The 23,452-nt window shown below is 46.4% G+C and overlaps 1 protein-coding gene across 1 annotated transcript in view; it reads right to left on the bottom strand.

Annotated features, from left to right (window-relative positions):
• The window catches only part of PLEKHG4 (pleckstrin homology and RhoGEF domain containing G4), a 48,580-nt gene that overhangs the window by 15,093 nt on the left and 10,035 nt on the right, over positions 1-23,452 (bottom strand). Inside the window, exons 2-11 of the mRNA XM_035118318.3 lie at positions 19,163-19,360; positions 15,387-17,346; positions 11,954-12,169; positions 10,218-10,341; positions 8,321-8,414; positions 7,944-8,030; positions 5,636-5,752; positions 5,340-5,438; positions 4,593-4,741; positions 291-429 (exon numbers count right to left, since the gene is read on the bottom strand). Of these exons, the coding sequence (XP_034974209.3) occupies positions 291-429; positions 4,593-4,741; positions 5,340-5,438; positions 5,636-5,752; positions 7,944-8,030; positions 8,321-8,414; positions 10,218-10,341; positions 11,954-12,169; positions 15,387-17,346; positions 19,163-19,360 (3,183 nt within the window). The remainder of the gene's footprint in view (positions 1-290; positions 430-4,592; positions 4,742-5,339; positions 5,439-5,635; positions 5,753-7,943; positions 8,031-8,320; positions 8,415-10,217; positions 10,342-11,953; positions 12,170-15,386; positions 17,347-19,162; positions 19,361-23,452) is intronic.

Here is a 23,452-nt window from a genome sequence, read left to right as displayed (position 1 = left end):
CCTGCTCCAGTGATGGATCACACCCACCCTATCAACCTCAACCCCAGGCTACAACACTCAGTGGCCAAAGGAGGTGAAAGAAACTCCCATTGGTCCAAGGCCTGCCCATCACCACTATTTCAACCCCGCCAAGATTTAATTTCAGCCACTCCAGGTGCTGTTTAGTGGACGTTCTGCTTCACTGTCAACATCAACCCCTGAGCCTCATTGTGCATAGCTTTTGGCCAGTACAGCAGTTAAAAGGCTTGGGTTGTAAATCCATCTGAGCTGCCCCAAAAATGTCAACAAACCTCCCGGAAGCTTTCTTCAAAGGCTCCAAAGTCTATCACCAGCTCCAGGGCCTGGATGCGCTTGTTTGACATCATCACCAGCTGATGGATGCCCTCGTCCACTCCATTGTAAAGCGCAACAGCTGCCTCCAGCGCATCTCTGAAAGGGAAGCATGGCCCAGGCATCATCAGCTGGAGTTCCAGTTTCTTACAACCTGCTACTGTGGGTATTGCTTAAATCCCTGTGACGCAAACAAAGGCCCAAGATTCTAGGACATTGGAGGGTGATGGGGTGGCAGAGGGGGGCACCAGCTCATTGCACAGCCATGTGGCAGGGTGGAGAAGAGATGCCAATGTCCCGCTGCCCTCCAAGAGCTTCCCTTCCCTTCTGATCAGGATGCAGCAAGCAGCTGCTGGCGTCCTCCCTTTTGGCTGGCTTTGTGGGAGTGGGAAAAAGAAGCTCTCCTTGTGAATGGCTGTGTGGCTTGCCAGGCTGCCTCAAAGTTCATTTTACACCTAGCAGCATCTCAGTCTGCCCTGAAAACATCTGAGAACTACTGCAGGTAGAGAAGGTAGCGTGGAAACTTTTTCAATGGCATGGTCACAACTGCTACCACCCCCACCCCACCCCCATTATTCCTGCTGACAAGATGACTGGCAAGCTTGCACAGAGACCTTTCCTAGTCCAGAAGCTCATCCAATCAAAGAGTTCATCTTCCCTTTTCACCCCAATCTGAGGCAAATACAGCCACGGCTGACTGTTCTGCTCTGTGCTGTGCAGGAGGCAGCAGTCACAGCCAGCCGAAAGGGGCCTTCCCTAGGCTGTGCTCAAAGCCTTGAAGAAGGATCTGGTAAGTGGAGCAGTGGGGCAAAAAGTTTAGGATGGCAGAGCGCCAGTATGCCTTGCCGCCTGTGCTGAGCTCAGTAAAGGAGGTTACCCCACACATACTTTCCAGATCAAATCACCATATTCAAGCAGGCCTACAACAAAAAGGAGACGCTTGAAGTGGGTTTAGAGCCTCCCCCTCCCCACCGGAATCTGTTTTCCTTGGCCAATGTTACTTTGTAGGGGGGTGGGGGGGAAGGTTCCAACACCAAGTGCCAACAAATGTCTTATGTGATTCCAGGGTAATTTTAGATTCCTGTGTCTGAAAGTTGCTTTTGGCAGGACTCCTTTTTGGAGATTTCCTTACCAGGCTGAAGGCTCTTTCTCTCATTTATGTGCTGGTGGGGGTGCTTGAGAAATAAGGAAACTGAACTCACTCAATTTCAAAAGGAAAATGCAGGCACTCTTAGCGGAACGAGGAACATCTTCAAAGGCAGCGTCTCAAATATGGGCCAGCAGGGGGCAAAGCCCTTTGTCTTATCACCACTGGCCCTGGCAGGGAGAGCTCTCTGCCCCATGGAAGCTAGTCTTCAGAGTCTTCTGAGCCCACCCACAGTGCCTGAGCATGGCTACAGGCCTTTACAAGGCAAACCGCAGACTGGAAGGAGACCTTCCCAGGCTGAACCAGGTCAGAGCAAAGCAACAGGCAGCCATGACCGGCCTCAGGAGGCAGGGCAGAGCCAGGCCATCACTCTTGTAAAAGCATCAGAGGGAACTGGCAGCCTTAGGACAGCCCAGGTGGGAGCCCAAGCATGCAAAATGGGGGTGATCCAAGTGTTGGCAGAAAGGCCTGGAATTCTCTTGAGAGCAGTAGGGTTGTTGCTGCACAGCTTGTTACTTGTCAGCTAAGCAGGGCTTCATCAGCTCTCTTGGGGTCTGAGCTGAAGGTGACTAACCAGGAGATTCCTGCATTGCAGGGGGTTGGACTAGATGACCCCCGGGGTTCCTTTCAACTCTACAATTAAATGATTCTAAAAACAAAGGCTGTTTCAAGGAGGAAGGGCAGGATATAAATTCAATAAATAAAATCAATAAATAAGGTTGCAGTGGATAGCTCAATTAAGATGTCAACCCAGTGTGCGGTCAACAGCGTGAGAAAGGGCTAATTCTATTCTAGGGATCATTATTAGGAAAGAGATTGGAAATAAAACTGCCAGCATAATAATGCCCCATTATGGAATCCTATGGTGCAAACACACCAGGAAGATTGTGTACATTTCTAGTCACCTCACCCCAAAAAGGATATTATAGGGTATGAAAAGGTTCAAAATGATCAAGAGGATGGAGCAACTCCCTTATGAGTAAAGGTTACAGCCTTTGGCTTCTGGTTCACTTCCAGGCATCTCCTTCAGCAAAGGAATGTGGGTCTCTGGCCTGAGGGCCAAATGTGGCCCTCCAGGACCCCCCACTTACCCATGGGACTCCCTCCAGGCCACGCCCCTTCCTGAGCCACACCCACCAGTACTGTTTTGCCTGGGTAGAATGAACTCATATAATACTTCTTTCTTTGTATGCGTGATGTATGCATGAACAGAAACTAGATGGCTGTATAAAGGTAAAACAAATTCACACTCATTGCTTTGCCCACTTTTGCCTCTAGTCCCACTCACCACTGTAATGTGGCCTCTGGAAGGCAGCCCAGAAGGGAATGTGGCCCTCTGTCTGAAAAATATTCCCCATCCCTACTTTTGGATTCTGATTGCTGGAGGAAAGCCAACCACCTTCCATATGGAAGGGCCTTGAACTTCCGTTCAAGTGTAGTGGAAAGTACCCCCAAAGGAAAGCCGGTGCTCATTGCTTGGGTCATTGGAGCTTGTTTACAGCAGACTCCCCAAAGCAGTGCTGGAAAAGAGCATTGGTACAAAGAGCTGATTTGGTATTTGCAAACTTAAGAAAAGCCTGCTGGATCAGGCCAGTGGCACATCTAGTCCAGCATCCTGTTCTCACAGTGGCCAACCAGATGCCTGTGGGAATCTTGCAAACAGGACCTGAGTGCAACTGGAGCGGAGCTTTTCAACAGGCAGAAAGGTAAGGTAAACACAACAAACTGGTTCAACAGCAAGGCAAAGGCAGCCAGGAGCCAAGGACTTTGTCATGAACCTGAGTAAATCAATAAAGGCAGGGACCCCAAAGGCTGTACATGTGATCCTCCTACAGGAGCCAGACTGGCAGGGGAGACCTATTTTGCATTACTCTGTTAAGGACACAAGAAGCAGCGGGCAATCCATCAAGCACTTTTTGGGGGGCTAATCCTGGGTGCTGCTGAAGACTGATGTGTTTCCTCCCTGTCCCCCTGAGCAGGCACGAACCAGCCCTGCTAGTGGCAAGAGGTCATTTCTGAAAGCACATCAATAGAAGGACTGGTCTGTGCAGCCACATCCCAAGTTCAGAAGTATTCAAGGGCTTATCCACACTTCTTGGCCCCCACCCCGCTGCTATCCCTCAGGAAAACCCACGGTTTAGTGCTGAATTGGAACAAATGTCAATTGGATTTTCTACAGGTTGCTATTTGTTCTGATTTAGCACTAAAGAGTGGTTTTCGGGGGTGGGGGGAAGCAATGGGGCAAACACAAAACTGCTCAGACCTGTGCCTAGAAAGCACAGAACAAGCAGAAAACCACTCAAACCCATGCTTTCTAGGCATGGGACAAGCAGACATGTGGACCAACCCCAAGAGGGCATTTTTCTGCTTGTGCAATTCAATGCAATTAGATTCTGCAAGCCGTCACTTGAACAGCACAGCATATTTTTGCCTCTCACGCTTGTGGGTGCACACAGCAAATCCCTGCCCGAATCTCCAGAGTCCAAATCTGCAGTCCTGCTGTTGTGCTGCAGACTCCCTTCCTCATAGCTTGGAGTCCCAGGGCAGGGGGAGAACCTCCAGCCAGCAGAGCCAGAGACTCTTCCCCTCCCACCCAAGGAAGCTGCAGAGGGAGGAGCTAGGGCCTGCCTGGGAAGCAGTATGAAGAGTGTGCAAATGGAGCACCTTTATGCAAATAAACAAAAAGCATTCAAACATGTCACTCACAAAACAGTGTGACATGGTGGATTAAGGACTGGAGCTTGTATCCCTCCTTGTCCTTGGAGCCCACTGAAGAGCTATGGGCAAGTCATTCTCAGGTTAAGCTACCTCCTCCTCACAGGGTTGTTGGGAGGATAAAACACCATGCACCAAACTCTGAACTCCTCAGAGGGAAGGTTGGATAAGCATTAGATAGTAAAATAATTTATTATGAGTCACTGTTATTTATGGGCATCATTTAATTTTAATTTGGGGGCAGAATCTGAATTGCCAGAGCCCCTATGGCAGGGTGCATGCATTAGGGGGACAGAGTGGCAGTTCTTGTGTGCTTGGGGGCCTTTCACAGCACACCCATCCTTCCTGCTTTTCTCCTGGCCACCCTCCCTCCCCACTCTCTGTTTCCCTGTAGACTCACCTGTAGTCCTCTGTCAGAGTAACACAGGACTCTTCTTTCCTCAGGCGAGCAAGAAGTGCCCCTCCTTCCAGCTGCAACCTGACCAGCCGTCTATCATCAAGAACAGTCTTCATTAATTGCCTGTAGCTCTCCAGCAAGGCATCAGCCTCCTGAGAAACCAAGAAAAGCACACAGACCCTGCTCAGGGCATTTACAATCAAAGGTTTTTCTTAACCGTGGAAAGCCCAGTATGAAAAGCAGGCTGAGAAAATTGTCCAACCCTCACAAGCTCCTAAAAGTGACCTGGGAACAGAAGATGAGAATCTGAGGCCAACAGGACAGCAAGAGGCACCCAAGTTTCCACACTGAAAAGACGACACAGCATGGCAGAGGGCACTACCTCCTTACATCCTGCTCTCTGCTGCGTTTGTTCTGCAAAGCCTGCTGGGATGGCCAGGTCTCCAGGCACTCCAGGGTCTCCTCCCTAGCAAGTTGTCTCTCTGTGGCAAGCAAGAAGCACTGGGGTGCCCAAGACTGACACACCCACTCACTTCCCACAATACGCTCTGGACAACTGTTCTTTACTTCCTGGAGCAGACCTTCATTTCTGGCCATGGCGGCCAAACATAATGATACATTGGGGTGATTGTAAATGTTAGTGTTTGTATCATTTACTCAGTGCTCCCCTCCCCTTGCTTACTCTCCAAACTCTTGAAACAGGTGATGGTTGTTGCTCCAACAACTATAGACGGGAAGCAGAAGACTCACCTCCGCTTTCTCTGGCCAGCTGCTGGACTCCACAGCTTGGATGGCTTCCCTGAGGAAGGTGCCAGCATCTTCGCATCCATGCAGCAAGTGCTCCAGGCGCTGAAAGGCCAGCAAGCAGTACAGAGTTGACTGACAGCCCACCTCCTTCCTTGAGGCTCCCAAACCAAGCGGTTTTCCCCTGGGTTAGGGAGGGGAATGCTGGGAGGCCCCAGAGACTGCTCTGGACTATGGCCAAAGCTGCTTATGCCACCAAGCGGCAGCATTACTGGGCCCGGATGTGAGCATCACTCACTCACCATTCGAAAGCGCAGCCAGTCCTGATGGCAATACGGAAGGGCCCCGTCAAATTCTAGGGGCAGCTGCCCCCCCTCGATATGCTTGTGGAGGGACTTCATGGAGGTGAGAAGTTCCCACTGAGGAGAAACAAACATGCAAGTGCAAAGCCTAGGCAAAGAGCCCTGAACTAGGCCAATAGGCCAGCGAACTGGACCCGGACTCTCCTGCTGGCCTTCACATCGATACCTCCCAGCTGTGCTGCATCTTGGATAAGGCACTTGCAGGAGAGGTTCAGAGAGGAGAGAGATTTGGGCAACAAGAGAGGAATATTGGAAAGGTCAGGACAGAGAAAAGGCAGGCCTTTTTCACACAGCACCACCTAGCTGAGCTGCGGTATTTTCTCCCACAAAAGGCAGTGAAGATCAACAACTTGGCTAGCTTTATAAAGGAGGTACGATAAGCTCATGGAAGAGGGGAAAGCTATCAAGGGCTACCCGCCATGATGGCTATGTTCTGCCTCTACCTTTGGTCAGCAGTTGGGGATAGGGAGGGTCAGAGTGATTCTGGGTCACCATGGGTTAAAATGCTGTCCCAAGAGCCAGGGGATCTGTAGACACTCCTCCTGAGAGCCTGAGATTTTCCTTGGATGAAGGAGAAGTGCATGGAGTGAATACAGACTAACAAAGCAAGGCGGGTGAAGGGCGGCCGCCACAGCCCCACCCCCAACAACAGAAACTCAAGATGACCAGCTGGTTGGTGGCAGCTCAGCAGAGCAGCACTAGAGGAGCTACCCAGGGTCAGGCATGAGTTAGGAAAGGGAAGCAATGCCCTCAGGTTTCCCCTGGTGATGGCAAAGCCCTCCTTATCTGGTTCAATTGATAATACCTTGGAAGTCAAACACCTTGCGAGTCGAACGTTTTGGCTCCCGAACACCACAAACCAGGAAGTGGGTGTTCCAGTTTGTGAATGTTCTTTGGAACCCAAACACCCAACATGGGTTCCACAGCTTCCAATTGGCTGCAGAAAGCTTCTGCAGCCAATTGGAAGCCGCACCTTGGTTTCCAAATGTTTTGGAAATCGAACAGACTTCCAGAACAGATTCTGTTCGACTTCCAAAGTACAACTGTACTTGTTTGGTGTCTTCTGCTGCTCTCCCTTCTTCCAGAGCCTCCTTGGCTTAAGGCTTAAGCCATTTCTCCTCTAGTGCTGAGAACATCTCCCCGCCCTCTACAGCTTCCTTGTCTAGTTTAATCATTGTCTTTCCTTTGAGCTGACATAATGGCATGTTGATGCCTTCTGCTTGTCAGGTTTGCTCTCTCAACCTGAGAGGCTGGTTCCTTTCCACATGCTCAAGTCATGTGAAATCTAAATCATGCCCAAAAGAGTCAGGTTGTCATCCTAAAAGAGGAAAAAGTCATGAAAATATGTTCAGATCTGGAGCAAATTGACATTATTCACCCAAAATAATCCATACAAACAACAACTATGATTGCATGCTTTATTTTGAACTTTTGGTTGCCACCAACTAAGTATTACACAGAATAAACCAATTAAAATTAACAGACACAACGAACTTAAATCCATTAATTTCAATGGGTCTGTTCTGAGTTGAATGTAGCTGGAGAGAAACTTTTATATTTGGAGAATTGCAAGAGGCCACAGAGGACCAAATATTAATGCTGCAACTGGACCAAAAGGACAATGTTTGAGCTTCTTTGCCAGCTTTGAAATTAGCTCTTTTGTCTCAGCAGTATTTTGGAGCTAATGTGAAATTAATTTGTGGGAAGGGGAGAGAGAGAATCAGAGCAGCCTTTTTGTTTCTCCTAGAAAGCCCAGTTCTGATGTGCTTTTTGCATTTTGGGAAATTCAAAAAATGGCTACAACCATTAAAAATGTTTGGTTCTTTTTCTTCTCACTGGGAGGCAGCATATGAATATGTACAGGAAAAGAACATTTTTACAGAAAAGTGGACTCTTCCCCCCAGCAGTTCCTTTTATTTGAGGGGTGTAGTGTTAAACACCTCTCCAAATAAAAGCAAGTCATTGAAGCAGGTTTGTTAAAAATATAAAGTCACAGTGTACCAGTCCATGCAACCTGGAATAACACAGAGACAGGTCCATCCAACACGTTTTCTAAAGTCTCCCTGCAACTGAGCTTGGAAACTAAATAAAGGAAAGTAAAAGGAAGTTGAAATTCCTCTACATCCAAACTCTGTGCTAGATAAGACTACCCAGAATTTTGCAACATAGAATTGCAGAGGCAAACAAGCCTGAGAGTAAAAGAGTGAAGTGCTCAGAGATGAAAAAGGTATGTGAACACCTCTCATACCTGTATAGAAGCTGGTTTTTCCAATCGAAAACTGATATCTTTCTCAACAAGCAACAGGGCCCCATGGATGCAGCGAGGGACAGCATCCTGAAAGAGCAGAAACAGAGATTGGAGGAGCCCCTGCTGTTGGCTTTGGCTCTGGTCCAAAGCCTCGTCTGGTCTTATGAGCAGCCGGGCAAGGATCTTTTCTTGGCTGTTTGCTTTGCACAGACTTTGCTCTGCCTTCCTACAAGCCATTCCTTTTTTTAAAGTGAAAGAGACAAATTTGACGGCCTGATGGGCACTGCCACCTGCTTGTTCTAACCAGGTTCCTCTGGTCACTCTTTGGGGTTGGGAAGGAGAGGAAAAGACAAAGGAGTTGGGAGCAAAGGCCTCACCTGCAGAACAGCTAAAGCTTTAAAGAGAGCTGGGACTGGAGAGCATCGACGGGCATCCACCAGGATAGTTAGGCCCAAAGCCTGGCACTCGGGCCTGGAAGTCAAAAAGAAGAGAAGACTTCATTGCTGAGAATCCATACAAGCTATTCCAGAGCGCTCAACTCCAGACAATAGCCTCTCAGCAATAGCAGCCCTCAACAACCCTCAACCCACTGGCCCTATTTCTTATACCACCAAGGGTGCTTCTAGACAGGTGGATCCTGGCTTTACCCAATTATTGCCCTTCTCTTCCACAATACAAGTGGAATTGCAGCTGACTGTCCACATTGGTCCTCAGGGCTTTTATTTGAGGAATGTTCATGGGGTGGGGGGAGAGAACCACCGCAAAAGGGCACTTTAAAATCATGCATAAGGGCATTTTTAATCTTCATTTTAAATAACTGCACATTTAAAGAAACAAATAAATGCAGATTTAATTAAATAAGTGTCATTAAACATGGGTTGTAATAGTAAATTATTGTAATTCTAAGGAAACTTAGAATTTAAAATTTAACTTAACACATCAAGAACTGTGAAGGATTTTTTTAAATTATTTTTTTACAGAACCCCACCCAGCATAAATTTCTGGAACAGACCAACATTGTTTCCTGTGTCTAGTGGAAAACAGTAAGCCAAAGATCATACTACTATGTACTGTCTACTCCATGAGGATTGCTCCTTGATAGGTATGTACAGGATTGCAGCCTGAATTGGTTAGCTTTAAGGTGCTAATAAGGGACCCGATAAATTTTCAGACCTATGGGGAAAAGTATTCCCCTCCCCCAGCTTCTTCATTTCTACACATTTTCCCCAAAATATGGAATAAGGTGAAGATATATTAACTGGCTTAAGACCTGGGAGGTCAGGATTAAATTTCCACTGTTGAACCTTGAAGCAGTGAAACCTTTAACCTTACTGTCTTGTCAGCCTAACCTACCTCACAGGGTGGTGGTGGTGATAATAATGATAATGATAATGATGATGGTGATAACAACAACAACAACAACAACAATAATATACCCTACCCATCTGGTTGGGTTTCCCCAGCCACTCTGGGCGACTTCCAGAACATATAAAAACATAATAAAATGTTAAAAACTTCCCCATGGGGAAATGGAGAATCATGAGTGCAATCTTGAGCTCCTTGGAGGAAATGAGGCAATTAATGTAATAAAGAAGATCTCTAGCCTGTCAACCCCTGGCCTGAGGGTAGTTCTTAGGCAAGGTCTGAAGTAATATAAAAACAAGGAAGTCTAAAAAAAATCAAAGAAAAAAGAATCTGGGACACAACCAGGATTTTCTGGCCTGTGCACATTAGACTCTACATGCAAGTCTTTGGCAAATCAAATGTGTAAGTTTCTGCTGGGACAGGCTTGCCTGGGTGGGTTGTCCAGGCACAGTGTCATCCATGCTCCTGTACTATGTATAGGCTTTACATACTATGTTCTAATTTGAACAGTCCCTTGCGGCTTACTACTTTTTGTAATGCCATTTAAAATTTGCCAAAGCACTTTATAATAATAATAATAGTAATAATAACAATAAATTATTATCATTTTTTATCCTCTCAACTACCCAGTAAAGTAGGCCACAGTGCAATTTTAGCAAAACAACAAGAACAGTACTTCCACCTTGAAGGTTAACTAAGTTGCTGTGCTCTGGGCTTGATTGCCCCAATGCCTCCTGATTTTCAAAAGTATCTCTGCAAACAGCACACATGGAGAAGAAATGCAGCCTGCAGAATGGGAAACTCTAGAAGGCCTACTGCTGTGATATATATATATATATATCGTGCAGCAATATTTCTTCCTGCTCTAGTCACTCTCTCCTTCTTCCCTTCCTCAGTCATCCCACAAACCTGAGGACACTCCGTAAGTACAGGAGGAGGCGCATCAGCTCACTAGCATTGCAGTGTGGGTTTAGCCAAATTGTATTCCTCATTGTGATGATGACCACCGCATGTCCATACTTGTCTCTGGTGCCTGTGAATAAGGATGATTTGGTTAAATCTGGCTACGGGGCATGAGTTACAGTTATGCTCTTTCCACTTGGGAAATGTTGGCCATTGGCCATTCGCCTAGACAGGTAAAATGCACGTAGACACACAGACTTTATTCTAATGAGATAACCTGTGGCTCATAATCCTTTTAGTGGACAAAACGGGGGTTTCACCTTGGGCCTTTGATCCAAAAGGATGTCTCTGTTGGAACCCCAACACAGAAGATGGGCTCTCTTCTAAATAAGACTAACCTGACTTAGTGAGGTAGAAGGATGAAAGTGTGGGAAAACGCTTGCTTTTTTTTTTTTTTTTTAAAGGCAGTTCACAGTTCTCTCCTTCTATTACTTGGGTTAGGCGCTTTTAATTGCAGGATTTCCATGCAAATGCTGTATGTGGAACACCATTTGAAAACTAGTAGTAGTAGTAGTAGTAGTAGTAGTACCGTACTACCTAATACTTAAGACTAGAGCCCAAAGACTGAAGACACGGACTGCTGGTTTATTATCCAGTTACAGTACAGTAGTTAGTTACATCTGTCTCTTGCCTTTCCACCAAATGTTGCTAGCTACAATAAAATGCAAAATAACAATAAAACATAAAAATAGCTGTAGTAAATCATTAACAGAACTTCCCCTCAAACCTCCAAACTGTTCTTGCCTCCTTTTCTTGCCTCCTGCTATTCCCTTCCAATCACTCTTTAATATCTTTAAATATATATATATATTCTGCCACCCTAAGGCACTGATTGGCTTAAACAAATACATGGTTATTTAACACAACATAAATAAAACCAATACAAGAACCTGCCTTCACCTGCTGCCTCCAGCCCAGCAAGGGCCACCCAGTCTAGCAGCTGCTATTGTAAGCCTCAAGCCTCAGTTGGCTTTTTTCCTCTCCACCTTTAAAAAGGAGTCTTAAGCTTGCAAAGCTGTATCCACTCATTCACTGACAACCCACTCACAACTGCAACAGAGAGATATTTCCTAAATATTTGATGAATGAACAGAAGAATGAATGAATACCAAAAGACATCAACACATTTTGAAAACCTGTATCCTAGAAGCAGATGTTAACAAAGACAAATGCAAACCTGCATAATTAGGTCCTTAGGGCAGAATTTGGCATCTGTGGACATACAATGAACAGAGTGCTGTCAATGAAGACCCCACTCAAGCAATGGAGTGGTCTTCTGAAAGCTCCATTTCCCCCCCACATCTTCAAAACAAGCAAGCAATCTCAGCATGTGTTGGAGAGGCTACAGCACCAATGTGGGAAAGGGTTTGACAGTCAGCCACTATGCTTTGGGAATCCTGCTGTGGCCACTATCAAGTCACACTGGCCCTCAGGCAAAGGCAGTGAGCACCTCATAGCAGCCCCATCAGTGCAGTTGGTCTTGCCTCTTTCACCTGGAGATGGGCAATGTTTTGTGTCTGCTCTCTCAGCACTACAAGCCAAAGGAGAAGCATAGAATGATCTGGTCTATAAGGTAAACATTAAGCTTCACTCAGGCACACACACAACCCTTCTCCACCTGCTGCCTTTTTGCAAAGGCAAAAGAATTTCAGCAAGAGCCTATGAAGAGCCATGCTTATTACCTGGTAGGCAGGCAACTCCACTCCTAAGCACCTCCCAGTTTACATCCTTCATGGAAGTGGGGACAGTTTGCTGACTTCCACCAGATGGAACGAAGGGATATTCTTGGTGTGTGGCCACTGCTGAGCCTTCTTCCCAGATAGATCCATGATCGGCTGGCACCAGCCTAACTTGATCACCTCCTCTGCTGAATTCTTCTACCCATTTCAATGAGGCTTCTGTAAAAGAAAAAGTGATGCTAGAAGAATAGGACTATCACCCACTTTGTGTGGGTATTTGGCCGTGAAGCTTGGGTTATAAAATTGTTGCTTTTTCCTCTTAAGGCCTCTTTTGCATAGGAGAATCAGAAGAAGAAGGAAGGGTTGATTTGGCAGGTTTGCTTGCCCACCTTCACTTTCACTGTGCAAACTACAGCCCATGCTGTCGCAGATGTGCACAGAGACCCATGTCACCATTGCCAAATAAATTCAGAGAAAATGAGTTTATTTATTAAACTGCAAGAGTAAAAATAAAGCAAATATAATAAACACAAAAAACCCAATTATAGTGTGTTTAAAAGCCACCACTCCACACACCTGCTTATTCATAGCCATTGAACATCAGCCCAAAGAGGGGAGGGTAGTAACAGCTCCCATGGGAATATACCACCTGAGACCTAGAGAAACAACAAAGGACCAAATTCAAGACGGGCAGGTTTCTAATCTGACTGCACCATTTTCCTAATCTAAATGCCCCCTAATTTAAGGTTATCAGATTTTTTTCAGTGAATCCGGGGACACTTTTCAACTTCAATGGATTTTGTATGGGGACTGATTTCTAAATCCGGGGACTGTCCCCGGGAAACAGGGACGTCTGGTAACCTTACCCTAACTGAAGCTGCCCTGCAGGGGGATATAGGTGCCTAGGATAAAAGTAACTGAAGAAGAAGAAGAAGAGGAGGAGGAGGAGGAGGAGGAGGAGGAGGAGGAGTTTGGATTTGATATCCTGCTTTATCACTACCCGAAGCAGCTAACATTCTCCTTTCCCTTCCTCTCCCACAACAAACACTCTGTGAGGTGAGTGGGGCTGAGAGACTTCAAAGAAGTGTGACTAGCCCAAGGTCACCCTGCATGTGGAGGAGCGAGACACGAACCCAGTTCACCAGATTACGAGTCTACCGCTCTTAACCACTACACCACACTGGCTCCTCAGGGTTGGGGAGGCAATTTAGATTGGAAAAACAGCACAGAAGGAAAGGGTTAAATGTCTCCTGTCCAAGTGCTAATCCCCATTGATCCAATTTGTGAGGCTCTATGTCTGCATTGAACTGAAACAATTGTCCCACCACCATGCACAAAAAATCTCAACAACAACTGGCAGAAAGCTGCTATCAGATCTCCTGACATCTCATCTTGCCTCAAGAAGCAGCTACCAGGAAAAAAAGTTCTCTCAACACCTTACTTGCCAAACGTGGCATGCAAATGGCCGTTTGACTGATCTTCCCTCTGGCAAGAGTAGGGAGGAGAGAAGGCAGCCTCGGAGGTAATTAGAAACAAAGCCTAAGAGTTTTATTGGTCAAGAGCCACACCTTACATTGTGACCAGAAGACAATAAGGAGCTAAAATAGATGCTGGAGAACTGATGTAATTCATTCTTTGCTGTAACTGAGAAGGTGGGCTGCTGTGTGTTTTTGCCAAATGAAGCTTCTGGATATGTCACCATCTAGGTAAAGGTAAAGGGACCCCTGACCATTAGGTCCAGTCGTGACCGACTCTGGGGTTGCGTGCTCATCTCGCATTATTGGCCGAGGGAGCCGGCGTACAGCTTCTAGGTCATGTGGCCAGCATGACAAAGCCGCTTCTGGCGAACTAGAGCAGCACACGGAAATGCCATTCACCTGCCCTTTGTAGCTGTATCTACTTGCACTTTGACGTGCTTTCGAACTGCTAGGTTGGCAGGAGCTGGGACCGAGCAATGGGAGCTCACCACGTCACGGGGATTCGAACTGCCAACCTTCTGATCGGCAAGCCCTAGGCTCAGTGGTTCAACCCACAGTGCCACCCACATCCCACTACCCAAGAGCAAGTGCACACCCTCAAAACACCAGCCACCACAACCTGAATGCTCCCAAAGAGAAGGTGCTACCCTCTGCACAAGAAAAATAGGAACCACTATAAAAAAGGGTGAATTCCATGCTTAGGGATCATTGGGAAAAGAACTGAAAATAAAACTGCTGATATCATAATGCTATAACACAAATCTGTAGTGTGACCACATTTGCAGTCAGGAAGGAACAGACAAATACACACTCACATAGCTGTCAAGTTCTCCCTTTTTTAAGGGAAATTCACTTATGCTGAATAGGCTTCTTCGTGAGAAAAGGGAAAACTTGACAGCTATGCACACTCCAAAACAGCCAGTTTTTGCCTTCCACAATAGACTGAGCATGCAAGATGCTCTGACCTGCTTGAAGCATTCATCAATATCTTTACCTAAATGCTTCTTCAGGGAGGGAGCTTCATTTGCATTACGAATCATTTTGAAATGTTGTGTGTTAAGCAACAACTGTGTGGGCAGGTAGGCAGGCAGGCAGGCAGCCGATTCCTCTGACTCAGCTCCAGCACGTGCCAAGCGAGCAGGTAAACACACTCACATGCGCTCCACAAGTGCACACCAAGCAAGGCCTGTTTCTTTTCATGTCACAACAACAAGGACATCCCTAATGGACTGCTTCCCTGCCCATCCTCTCATCCTTCTGTTTCCACTCCAGGTGATTTTTCCTAGCTGCTGCAGCAAAAATAAGCCATGAATTGGCTTTGTATGTTGTCTGGACCCAGGCTTATTGATTTGTCTCACTCCAAAGCACAAGTTGCAACCAAATGGGTTTCTAGCTCAGTCTGCCAGGGGGAGAAAAACTACAAGCCTGCGTTCAGACAACATGCTAAGCCAAACCATGGTTTAACTCAAGGTAGCAGGGCAGCAGCAGCAAGGCTGGAAGAGGAGCAAAGCTGCGACCTCATCTCTGGGAACCCTCATGCCTGTATATTCACACTTAGTTTAGATTAGTGTTATAAAAGCACTATAGAGGCCTATGCATATGCTGCACAGTCAAAAAATCGAAATCCTGCAACCAGAAAATTAAATTATGTATCCAGAAAAGTTTGCACACTTCAAATGTATGCAAATCGCTTATTTGCACAAAATGGACCATAGGAAGAGTCCTGTTGGATCAGGCCAATGACCCGATGGCTGTAGGAAACTGGCAAGTAGGACCCTTCATGGAACACAAGGGTTAAATATTGGTGTGGAGTTTTTTGCTGGTTGCAGTGATGCTTGAGATGATGTCACACAGAGGAGGCCTGAACTCTCAACCTCCACCCCTTGCCTTCCTTGCATAAAAGTCACTTTGCCCCCCCCCCAAAAAAAATATTCCGAAATTAATGACACAAATCCTACCTGTGACTACTTGGTCCCCATTTGTGACATTCCTGGTGCTGCCTTGTAACCGCGTTGTCACTGGTGCAGAGGGGAGGGGTGCTACTGGGCCCTCCTTATTGGGTTGGGGCTTGCCTGTCAAACATTCCACCTTTGGGGGGGTTTCCAACATCAAAGTGTTTGGTTTGCTTAGCAGGTACGGTAGGTCCACCCAGCAAGCTGCAGCTTCTTCTTTGTTACCCTGGCTTGAAGCATCCTCTACTTGTGTATCTGTCTCCACTGAAGGGCTGCTGCAGCTGCTCCCCAACGTTTTTGCTGTTATCCCAGAACTGACAGGCAGAAAAGCACTCTCAGCTTGCTGTTGAGAACAATCCACATTCTCTTGCCCAGCCTCTTGGAGCAGGTGTGCCTCTGTCTCACCTTGGAGTGGCAAGGTGCTTCCAGAACTGGTCTGCTTCTCCTTCTGAGAGAGACTTTGCTTGGCTAAACATTGGAGGTTTTCCTCTCCATAAACGCTGCTGCCCAACCCCACTAATGCCTCTGCTGGCCTTGGGCTCACCTTCTCCAACTGCTCAACTGGGTGATGGAGCTCCATCAGCCACTCAGAAGTGTGACCTGTGACTTCAACTGACAGTTCCTGTGGGAGATGGCTGTGTGCTACCACCCTCACATCAGAGAAGGGTTTTGGTGGCAGTGACTTTGGCATGGGTGGGGAAAAGGCATTCTCCTGCAACCTTGGGCTGGAAGGGTCAGAGTCCTTGGCCAAATGTCCCAAATGAGGCTCAGGGAAGTTATCCTTCCCAGAACTCCCACAACCCTCCCTGGTGCCTGTTCCTTGTGTGGCCTTCATGCCTAGCACACTAGAGCAATAGCCATGCTCAGAGACCCTGCTGCCATTTTCCAGCTCTGTACTACTCCTCTGAGCTGTCTCTGTTATTTCAGAAGCCACAGACCTACATTCAGCATCTTCTCCATCATGGAAGCTGCACATTGCATACCTCCAGTCAAGCTCATGTTCTGGCTGGGCCTGTCCCTTTACATGAGAAGGTTCCTTGGGATCAGAGCCAGCAGAGGCAGCTGCAGGCCCCTCATAATTTTCCAATAGCAATTTGTCACTTTCTAGTTCATTATCATCCTCCAAAAGATTCCTAGCATTACTGGCCTGGGTATCAGAGGGCTCCGCTATGTCCAGATGCCCATGTGGAATTAATACGACTGCTAAACCATCTCCATTCCTCAAGCGAGTGCTGCTATCCTGACTGGCTGCAGGCCTGTCCTTTGCTCTCATCCTCGGCTTAGTGCAATAACTGAGGCAGACTGACTGAGGTTCAAATTTAGGCAGTGAAACATCTGTGAGCTCCACATATTCCCCTTCCAGGTCACTTATAGAGTCTTCTCGAACGCCTGGGCTCACACACTCCATGCTGGCAGCTGCCCTCACAAGTTGCTCTGTTGTATTGGTCATGAAGAAGCTGTCTTCAGGTAAACTTGGCCCATGAAAAAGTTGGGACTCCACTTCAAGGGAGCTGTTTTGAGACGGCACCTCTGAAAAGCCCAAAGCTGAAGGCCGTTCAGTCACTGGAACAGAACTTAGGCCGCCGTCCATTTTGGGGGGGCTTTCAATAAATTCTGGATTGACTATTCTGTCCCAGGGCACCCGGAATATTTTATCTTCTGTACCTAGTAAGCAGTTTTCCAGTGCCATTCCCATCCGCTCCCTGTTGATGCCATTCAGCCATTCCACAGTGAAAATGGAAGTGTAGGAGACTTCAGGGACCACAAGCTCATCAACATTATGCTTATCCTCGGCCAAACATTTCACAATGATTCGTGGGGACTTTTTCAAGTAAGGGACCACCTGCAGGTAAAAGTCTCCTGGTCTCAGGATCCGCCAGTCGAAGGAGCCAAGTTGAACTACAATCTTCTCATGGATGCAGAGGGGCCAGCCCTCATGCCGGAACAGCAATCCGCAATACTGGACCTGAAGGAAAATGATAATCCAGGTGAACTGACCGCAAGCAGGTTTTCAGAACAGACATCCTAACAATGATCTCATAGCTTTCTATTAACAGCAGCACAAATGGAAACAACCAGATGCTGGAAAACTGGGGCTGGTCTTACATTGACTTTTGGCATGTCGGAGTGTGCACAACCCATTTTATTTCTATAATACATGGCAAATTGTGATGAGAGTATCTCAAAGACCCCCTGACTCATTAGTAAGATCTTCAGGTAACGCCACCTTTCAAGGTAGCTTCCCTGTGGCACGACATTGTATAACTCCCTCCCCATATCTATCCATTTGCTGTTCTTCACGTTTAGGCTTCTAAGAGCAATGAAGTCTTGTTGTATGCTTTTTCTTTCTCGGCTTTGCAAGTTTATGTGGTTGCAGTCCTGCAGCATTTTAAAAAATGTATTTGTCAGGCATTTCCATACTGCCCTTCGGAGCATCAATCCCAAGGTGATTGTTTTATTTACTTGTCTTTTTTGTTTTGTTTTACAGTGATACTGTTTTAAAGGATAAGTCACGAACCAGGGTCAAAATGCAAAGCATCAATGCATAAATAAGCAAAAAGCTGCCCAAGGAAGCATTTTGGTGGTAGCAATACCAAGGGCAATCCTGTTCACTTTGAATGTGGTTCTACAGCTTGAGAAAAGAGGTGGTGATCCTGAGGCCACAGAAAAAAAGCTAGAACAGGCCACAGGTCCTTCCCTGCTTTGCATTTAGTCTGCCTACACAACCCGCAACCCTTTGACTCTGCGCACAAAAACAAGTATGAAAACACGCTAAGGCACGAGTCCCACACAGAGGCAGCACTGCCAGGAGGCAAGCTGGGACGGCCATCCCTGGGGACAGGTTTTGGGTTCCATGAAGACCCATGATAGTGGGAGACTGACAGACCTGGCCCATGGGTTACAATCTTCCAATTCTTCTACGGTATTTAAGTCCCACTGAAATGAATGTGCAGCAGTGGGGAGGGAAGGAAGAGCCACATGGGTGTTCCACACCATGCATGTCCTGGGCCAGATCTGGTTCCGTAAAGTCTGCACAAAGCAGAGAGCCACAGTTGCTACTGGGGAAGGAGCCTCCTTAGCAGCTACTGAGATCCGCAAATATTGTGACAGCAAAGGAGAACAGAGGCAAAACTTCTGATTGGGCAATCACTTGGCACCTTTCCATCAGAAACCTGACAGTCTGCTGCATGCCAAGAGTAGGTGGGGGGAGGGAGCTGAAGGTGAGTAACTGTAGAATCCAGGCAAGAGAACATACCTCTTACAAGACACCCCACCCTTTTTGTTCTTGCATTAATATGCATCTATAGAGAACATGTGGCTAATGGAGGGCATGTTTTGTTGCTAATGTTCAGGCTGGACCCTCAAGCTAGGATGCCGGCGTGGCAATGCAGGAGGGTTGGAAGGAGGTCACACGGTGACTAGCCTTCAACGCTGATGCATTTGCATAAAACAAAATGTTTCTAAATCTGAAAAAAATTGTTTCTCTTAAGTAGGACAGTTAAATAATTGTTCACTATGATAAACACTTAACAAGTCAGAACACTTAGAGATTCCAAAATAATCACTGCTACTGGGAGGTGGGGGTGGAGATAGGGAATCCAGAGGATTCTTTGGCTACCCTTTGGCTACTTTCACCAGTGCATCTGGTGGCAATGCTCCCTGTCCCCCCTCCTCCTTAGCCGACTAGGAGCCTAGGCATGAGCATCATGGCGGGTTCTCAGCTCCCACCTGCAGCGCTGGCAGAATCTTCTGGGTCAGCCTGGAGGCAGCATGATACTCACACAGGCATCCTGCTGAACGCACTGCAAGATGTGCTTGGCTGGAATCAGAAAGTCGATGAGGTAGTGCAGGCCGTCCCCACGGTATGTCTTCTCCACCACATCAAAGACCTGGCACAGAACCGTGGCTGCTGTGACCTCGAATGGAGGGTACAGTGCCGAGAGCGTACTCTGGATACAACTGTCCAGGGACTGGGAATCCTGCCAAGAGAAGGAGAGGAGGGCGTGAAGTGGCTCGGGAGGAGCAACAGGTGGAAACTGTGCCTGCCGGGACTCAGGTTGCTACTTGGCAGAGGACACCGACGTATCCGCCCTCTTCATTTTTTCTGCCACCATTCTGAACCTCCACCATCCACCGAGCCCAGCTCCTCTACCGTGCAAATGAAGCGCTCACCTAGTCTCGACAGAGTGGCGGCAGACAGCTTACGCTGCAAAATCCTTCCCCTGACTGAGCAGGGGTGGGGCTGTTGCTAAACTATTATTATTGTAGATATCAGTCCGCAGGGGTGTGCATGTGTGAGAGAGAGTGGAAAAGAGAGGCTAAAGAGGCTTATGTAGCTGCTGGTCCGGCTTCCCAGGACTGCAGGCTTACAAGGTGTCCCCTGGTGGAATTATACTGAAAAAGGAAAGTTCCCCCTAAACTGGAGGTGGAAGGTGTAGGAAAAAGAAGTGGCTAAAAGTGTTTAGTACAGTTTTCTCACAGTCACTCCAGCTAGAAATGGGACTCCAAAGCCAAGAGCTTTAGAAAGCAGCCATGATGACAGCATGGCAGAGCAAGAGGAAGGCCTGACCCATCACAAGCTGGGTTTGGGTTTCTAAAGCCAGCTAGAGCGTATCATAAATAGTTTATATTATGCTTTTGAACATTGTCCATGTAGTCCCATGTTCTGCTCACAACATACAGCACACTCTCTGCCAGCCCTCCCTGCCTTTGAAATCTGCAGCTGCCCACCTTTCTTTATGAGAAAGCCAGCTCTTGCTCTGGTGACTGCTACATCAATCCTCTTTCCCCTCCCAGAAAACATAAATTCTTAACACAAGGGAATCTAATTTACATAAATTTTAAATAGCTCTTTTAAACTGTTATGACCGGTGATTTTTTTTACTCTTTTTGTAAACCTCTTTAAGGTTGCTTTGCTACAATCAAGTGGTAAATAAATTTTATGAAATAAATGTGCAAAAACATTTAAGCATTTAATAAATTACTATTTTAAAAATGAGATTGCCATGATTCTTTTAATTGCATTATTAGCATTTACTAGAATCTAGGGTAGGCTATTTAAGCAAGAATTAGCTGAACACATTGTATTATTATTATTATTATTATTATTATTATTATTATTATTATTATTATTAAAATTCATACACCCTTCATCATAAGACCTCAGGGTGGTTCACAGAATAAATTACAATATTAAAAACACAACTAAATAATTAAAACAAAACAACAAAACAATAACCCCTCTTCCCACATTACAGTACAAGGAAACAAAACTAAAGGAGAGGGTAGACTGGGCCAAACCCCCTTCAGGTTTCTGGGAGACTGCATCACTTACCCACTTTTCAACTACACAAAGAATAGGAACTCTAACTCCAGATTAGGGGAACCCCAATCTGTATCCACATTCTGAACATGGAGAGATTAGTGGGCTTTTTGACTTAAAATGGAAGCAGAAGGCACAGCAGCATCTACGCACATGCTCAGAAGACCTAAGATTGGCCTCCTGGGAGTGATCTTTGTAGCAGGGTAGGCCGCAGGCTCAAGAGCCAGCCTTCCTTCTTGCAAGGGTGGCTTCCTTCACTGTGGCACCAGTGCCAAAGAGACCAAAAGGCAGGATCCTGCAGTCTCAGCAGTTCTGCTCGCTGCCAAAACGAATACATCTGACAACAATTAACTTGTCATCTCCAAATGAATTCAGATGAACCACCCACTCTGCAGAATGTGCTTCAAGCACAGAGAGTGTCCTTTTCCTCAACATCTGAGGCTAAGTCACACTTTTATTTTAAAGGTGATAAATCTCTAAATTTACTCAGGGAAAGCCTTTAAGTCTACTGTATTGGTCTCTCCAAAGCAGGGGTCCCCCCCAAACTAAGGCCCAGGGGCCGGATGCGGCCCAATCACCTTCTAAATCCAGCCCACGAACGGTCCAGGAATCAGCATGTTTTTACATGAGTAGAATGTTTCCTTTTATTTAAAATGCATCTCTGGGTTATTTGTGGGGCCTGCCTGGTGTTTTTACATGAGTAGAATGTGTCATTTTATTTAAAATGCATCTCTGGGTTATTTGTGGGGCATAAGAATTCATTATTATTTTTTCCAAAATACAGTCCGGCCCCCCACAAGAAAAAGTTTGCTAACCCCTGCTCCAAAGTGACAATGCTGGAGACTTTCATGCAGCTCAGTCTATCCTACTTTATCCTCTCCCTATCAAAGTGTGAGTCAATTTGAGTTGCCTTGGGCAAATTATAGCGACTAACAAGTATAATAAATATAACAAATATAATCAATAATAAAATGATTTCACATAATTTGTTGTGAAGATGAAATGCAGGTGCGGGGAGGACCCTAAATTCCTTGGAAGAAAAACAGGATATAAATATAATAAATGCAATGCAATTAAATGAAAGCAAGGTGATAAAAGTTACCATGTGCAAACTTTCTTCCTTAGAAAGAACTTAACAAGAGATCCTGGACTGCAAGTGTGAATTACTATTGCCTCTGCCAGAAATTATAGCAGCTGTTGTTCCTGGGGCTTTCTGCTTTTTCTAACCATGCCCAGCAGTCTCTTTCAAAGACCAGCTGCCTAATAAAGCAGAGACCCCCAGTTCTGAAATTAGGTGGGAGCTCCGCACAGCAGAGAAAGTGGGCTAGCTTGTACTGGAAAGGAGCACACAACTTTTCTGCGTTACCCTGACAGCCATCACTCACCTATCTGCGATGCACAGCTATGTTATAGCCATTCCATGCAGAGAGCGGACAAATCACAAAATTTTTGAACACTACTGTATAAAGAAGCAGGTTACCACGTATCACGTGACTTGTTACTGGATCCATTTTTCCTTTACGCCTGAAGTAAACTGAGGTGTGCCTGAATCTTTCTGAGTCCCTCAGCGCCCACCATATTATACTACAACCAAGATACAATGATTGGCATACCCCACAGAAAATTAATGAGGCTCACCAGTCCGCAAAATGGGGGTGAAGTCTGACATAAACAGCTGGCAATTGCTGGCATCATTTTATACTGATAGCATATCACTCTTTGGAAATGGTTTAATTCAGGGGGGTCCCCAAACTAAAGCCCGGGGGCCGGATGCGGCCCAATCGCCTTCTCAATCCAGCCCGGAGATGGTCCGGGAATCAGCATGTTTTTACATGAGTAGAATGTGTCCTTTTATTTAAAATGCATCTCTGGGTTATTTGTGGGGCCTGCCTTGTGTTTTTACATGAGTAGAATGTGTGCTTTTATTTCAAATGCATCTCTGGGTTATTTGTGGGGCATAGGAATTCGTTCATATTTTTTTCCAAAATATAGTCCAACTCGCCACAGGGTCTGCGGGACATTGGACCGGCCCCCTGCTGAAAAAGTTTGCTGACCCCTGCCTTAGAACCACCAGTGAAAAGATTGCAGGAGAAGCATTCTGAGGGGATCACAAATCTTGTTGAGTGGCTGCCAGTCAGAGTAGACCAGGCACCCCCAAACTGCGGCCCTCCAGATGTTTTGGCCTACAACTCCCATGATCCCTAGCTAACAGGACCAGTGATTGGGGAAGATGGGAATTGTAGTCCAAAACATCTGGAGGGCCGAAGTTAGGGCATGCCTGGAGTAGACAGTAGTCCCACACAACATAGAGCAATGATCTGCCTCAGCGTTACACAGCTTCGTACGTGTGTGTGTGTGTGTGTGTGTGTGTGTGACACCTCATCCGCAAGCGAGGCCGTTCCCTCCAGTAACAGCCCACTCTGAGACCTATTTGAACAGCAACAACCTCACATGCCTCTTCATTTCCATGCAGATCAAAGAAGGGTGGAGACTTTAAACAACTTGTAAAAGACGCCTTTGTGCAGAAAGGGACGTGTGCCAAAATATGGGCGTTTATGAAGCACAAGAACACAAAGGGGAACATATCCCCAGGCGTTTCTCCCTGATCTATTAATCAGCCTAGCATACCAGCCTTTGGAAAGTGTAAGGAAAACCTCAGTTAAAAAGATGAGATGTGTTCCTGTAGATGGTCCAGTGAACAAAGAATTGACAGCCACCAACTAAGTACTGAGATAAAAGCTCTCCGATT

The sequence above is a fragment of the Zootoca vivipara genome, chromosome 6 (assembly GCF_965207765.1).
Source record: "Zootoca vivipara chromosome 6, rZooViv2.hap1.1, whole genome shotgun sequence".
Taxonomy (NCBI): Eukaryota; Metazoa; Chordata; class Lepidosauria; order Squamata; family Lacertidae; genus Zootoca; species Zootoca vivipara.
This window is presented reverse-complemented; position numbering and strand designations above follow the sequence as displayed.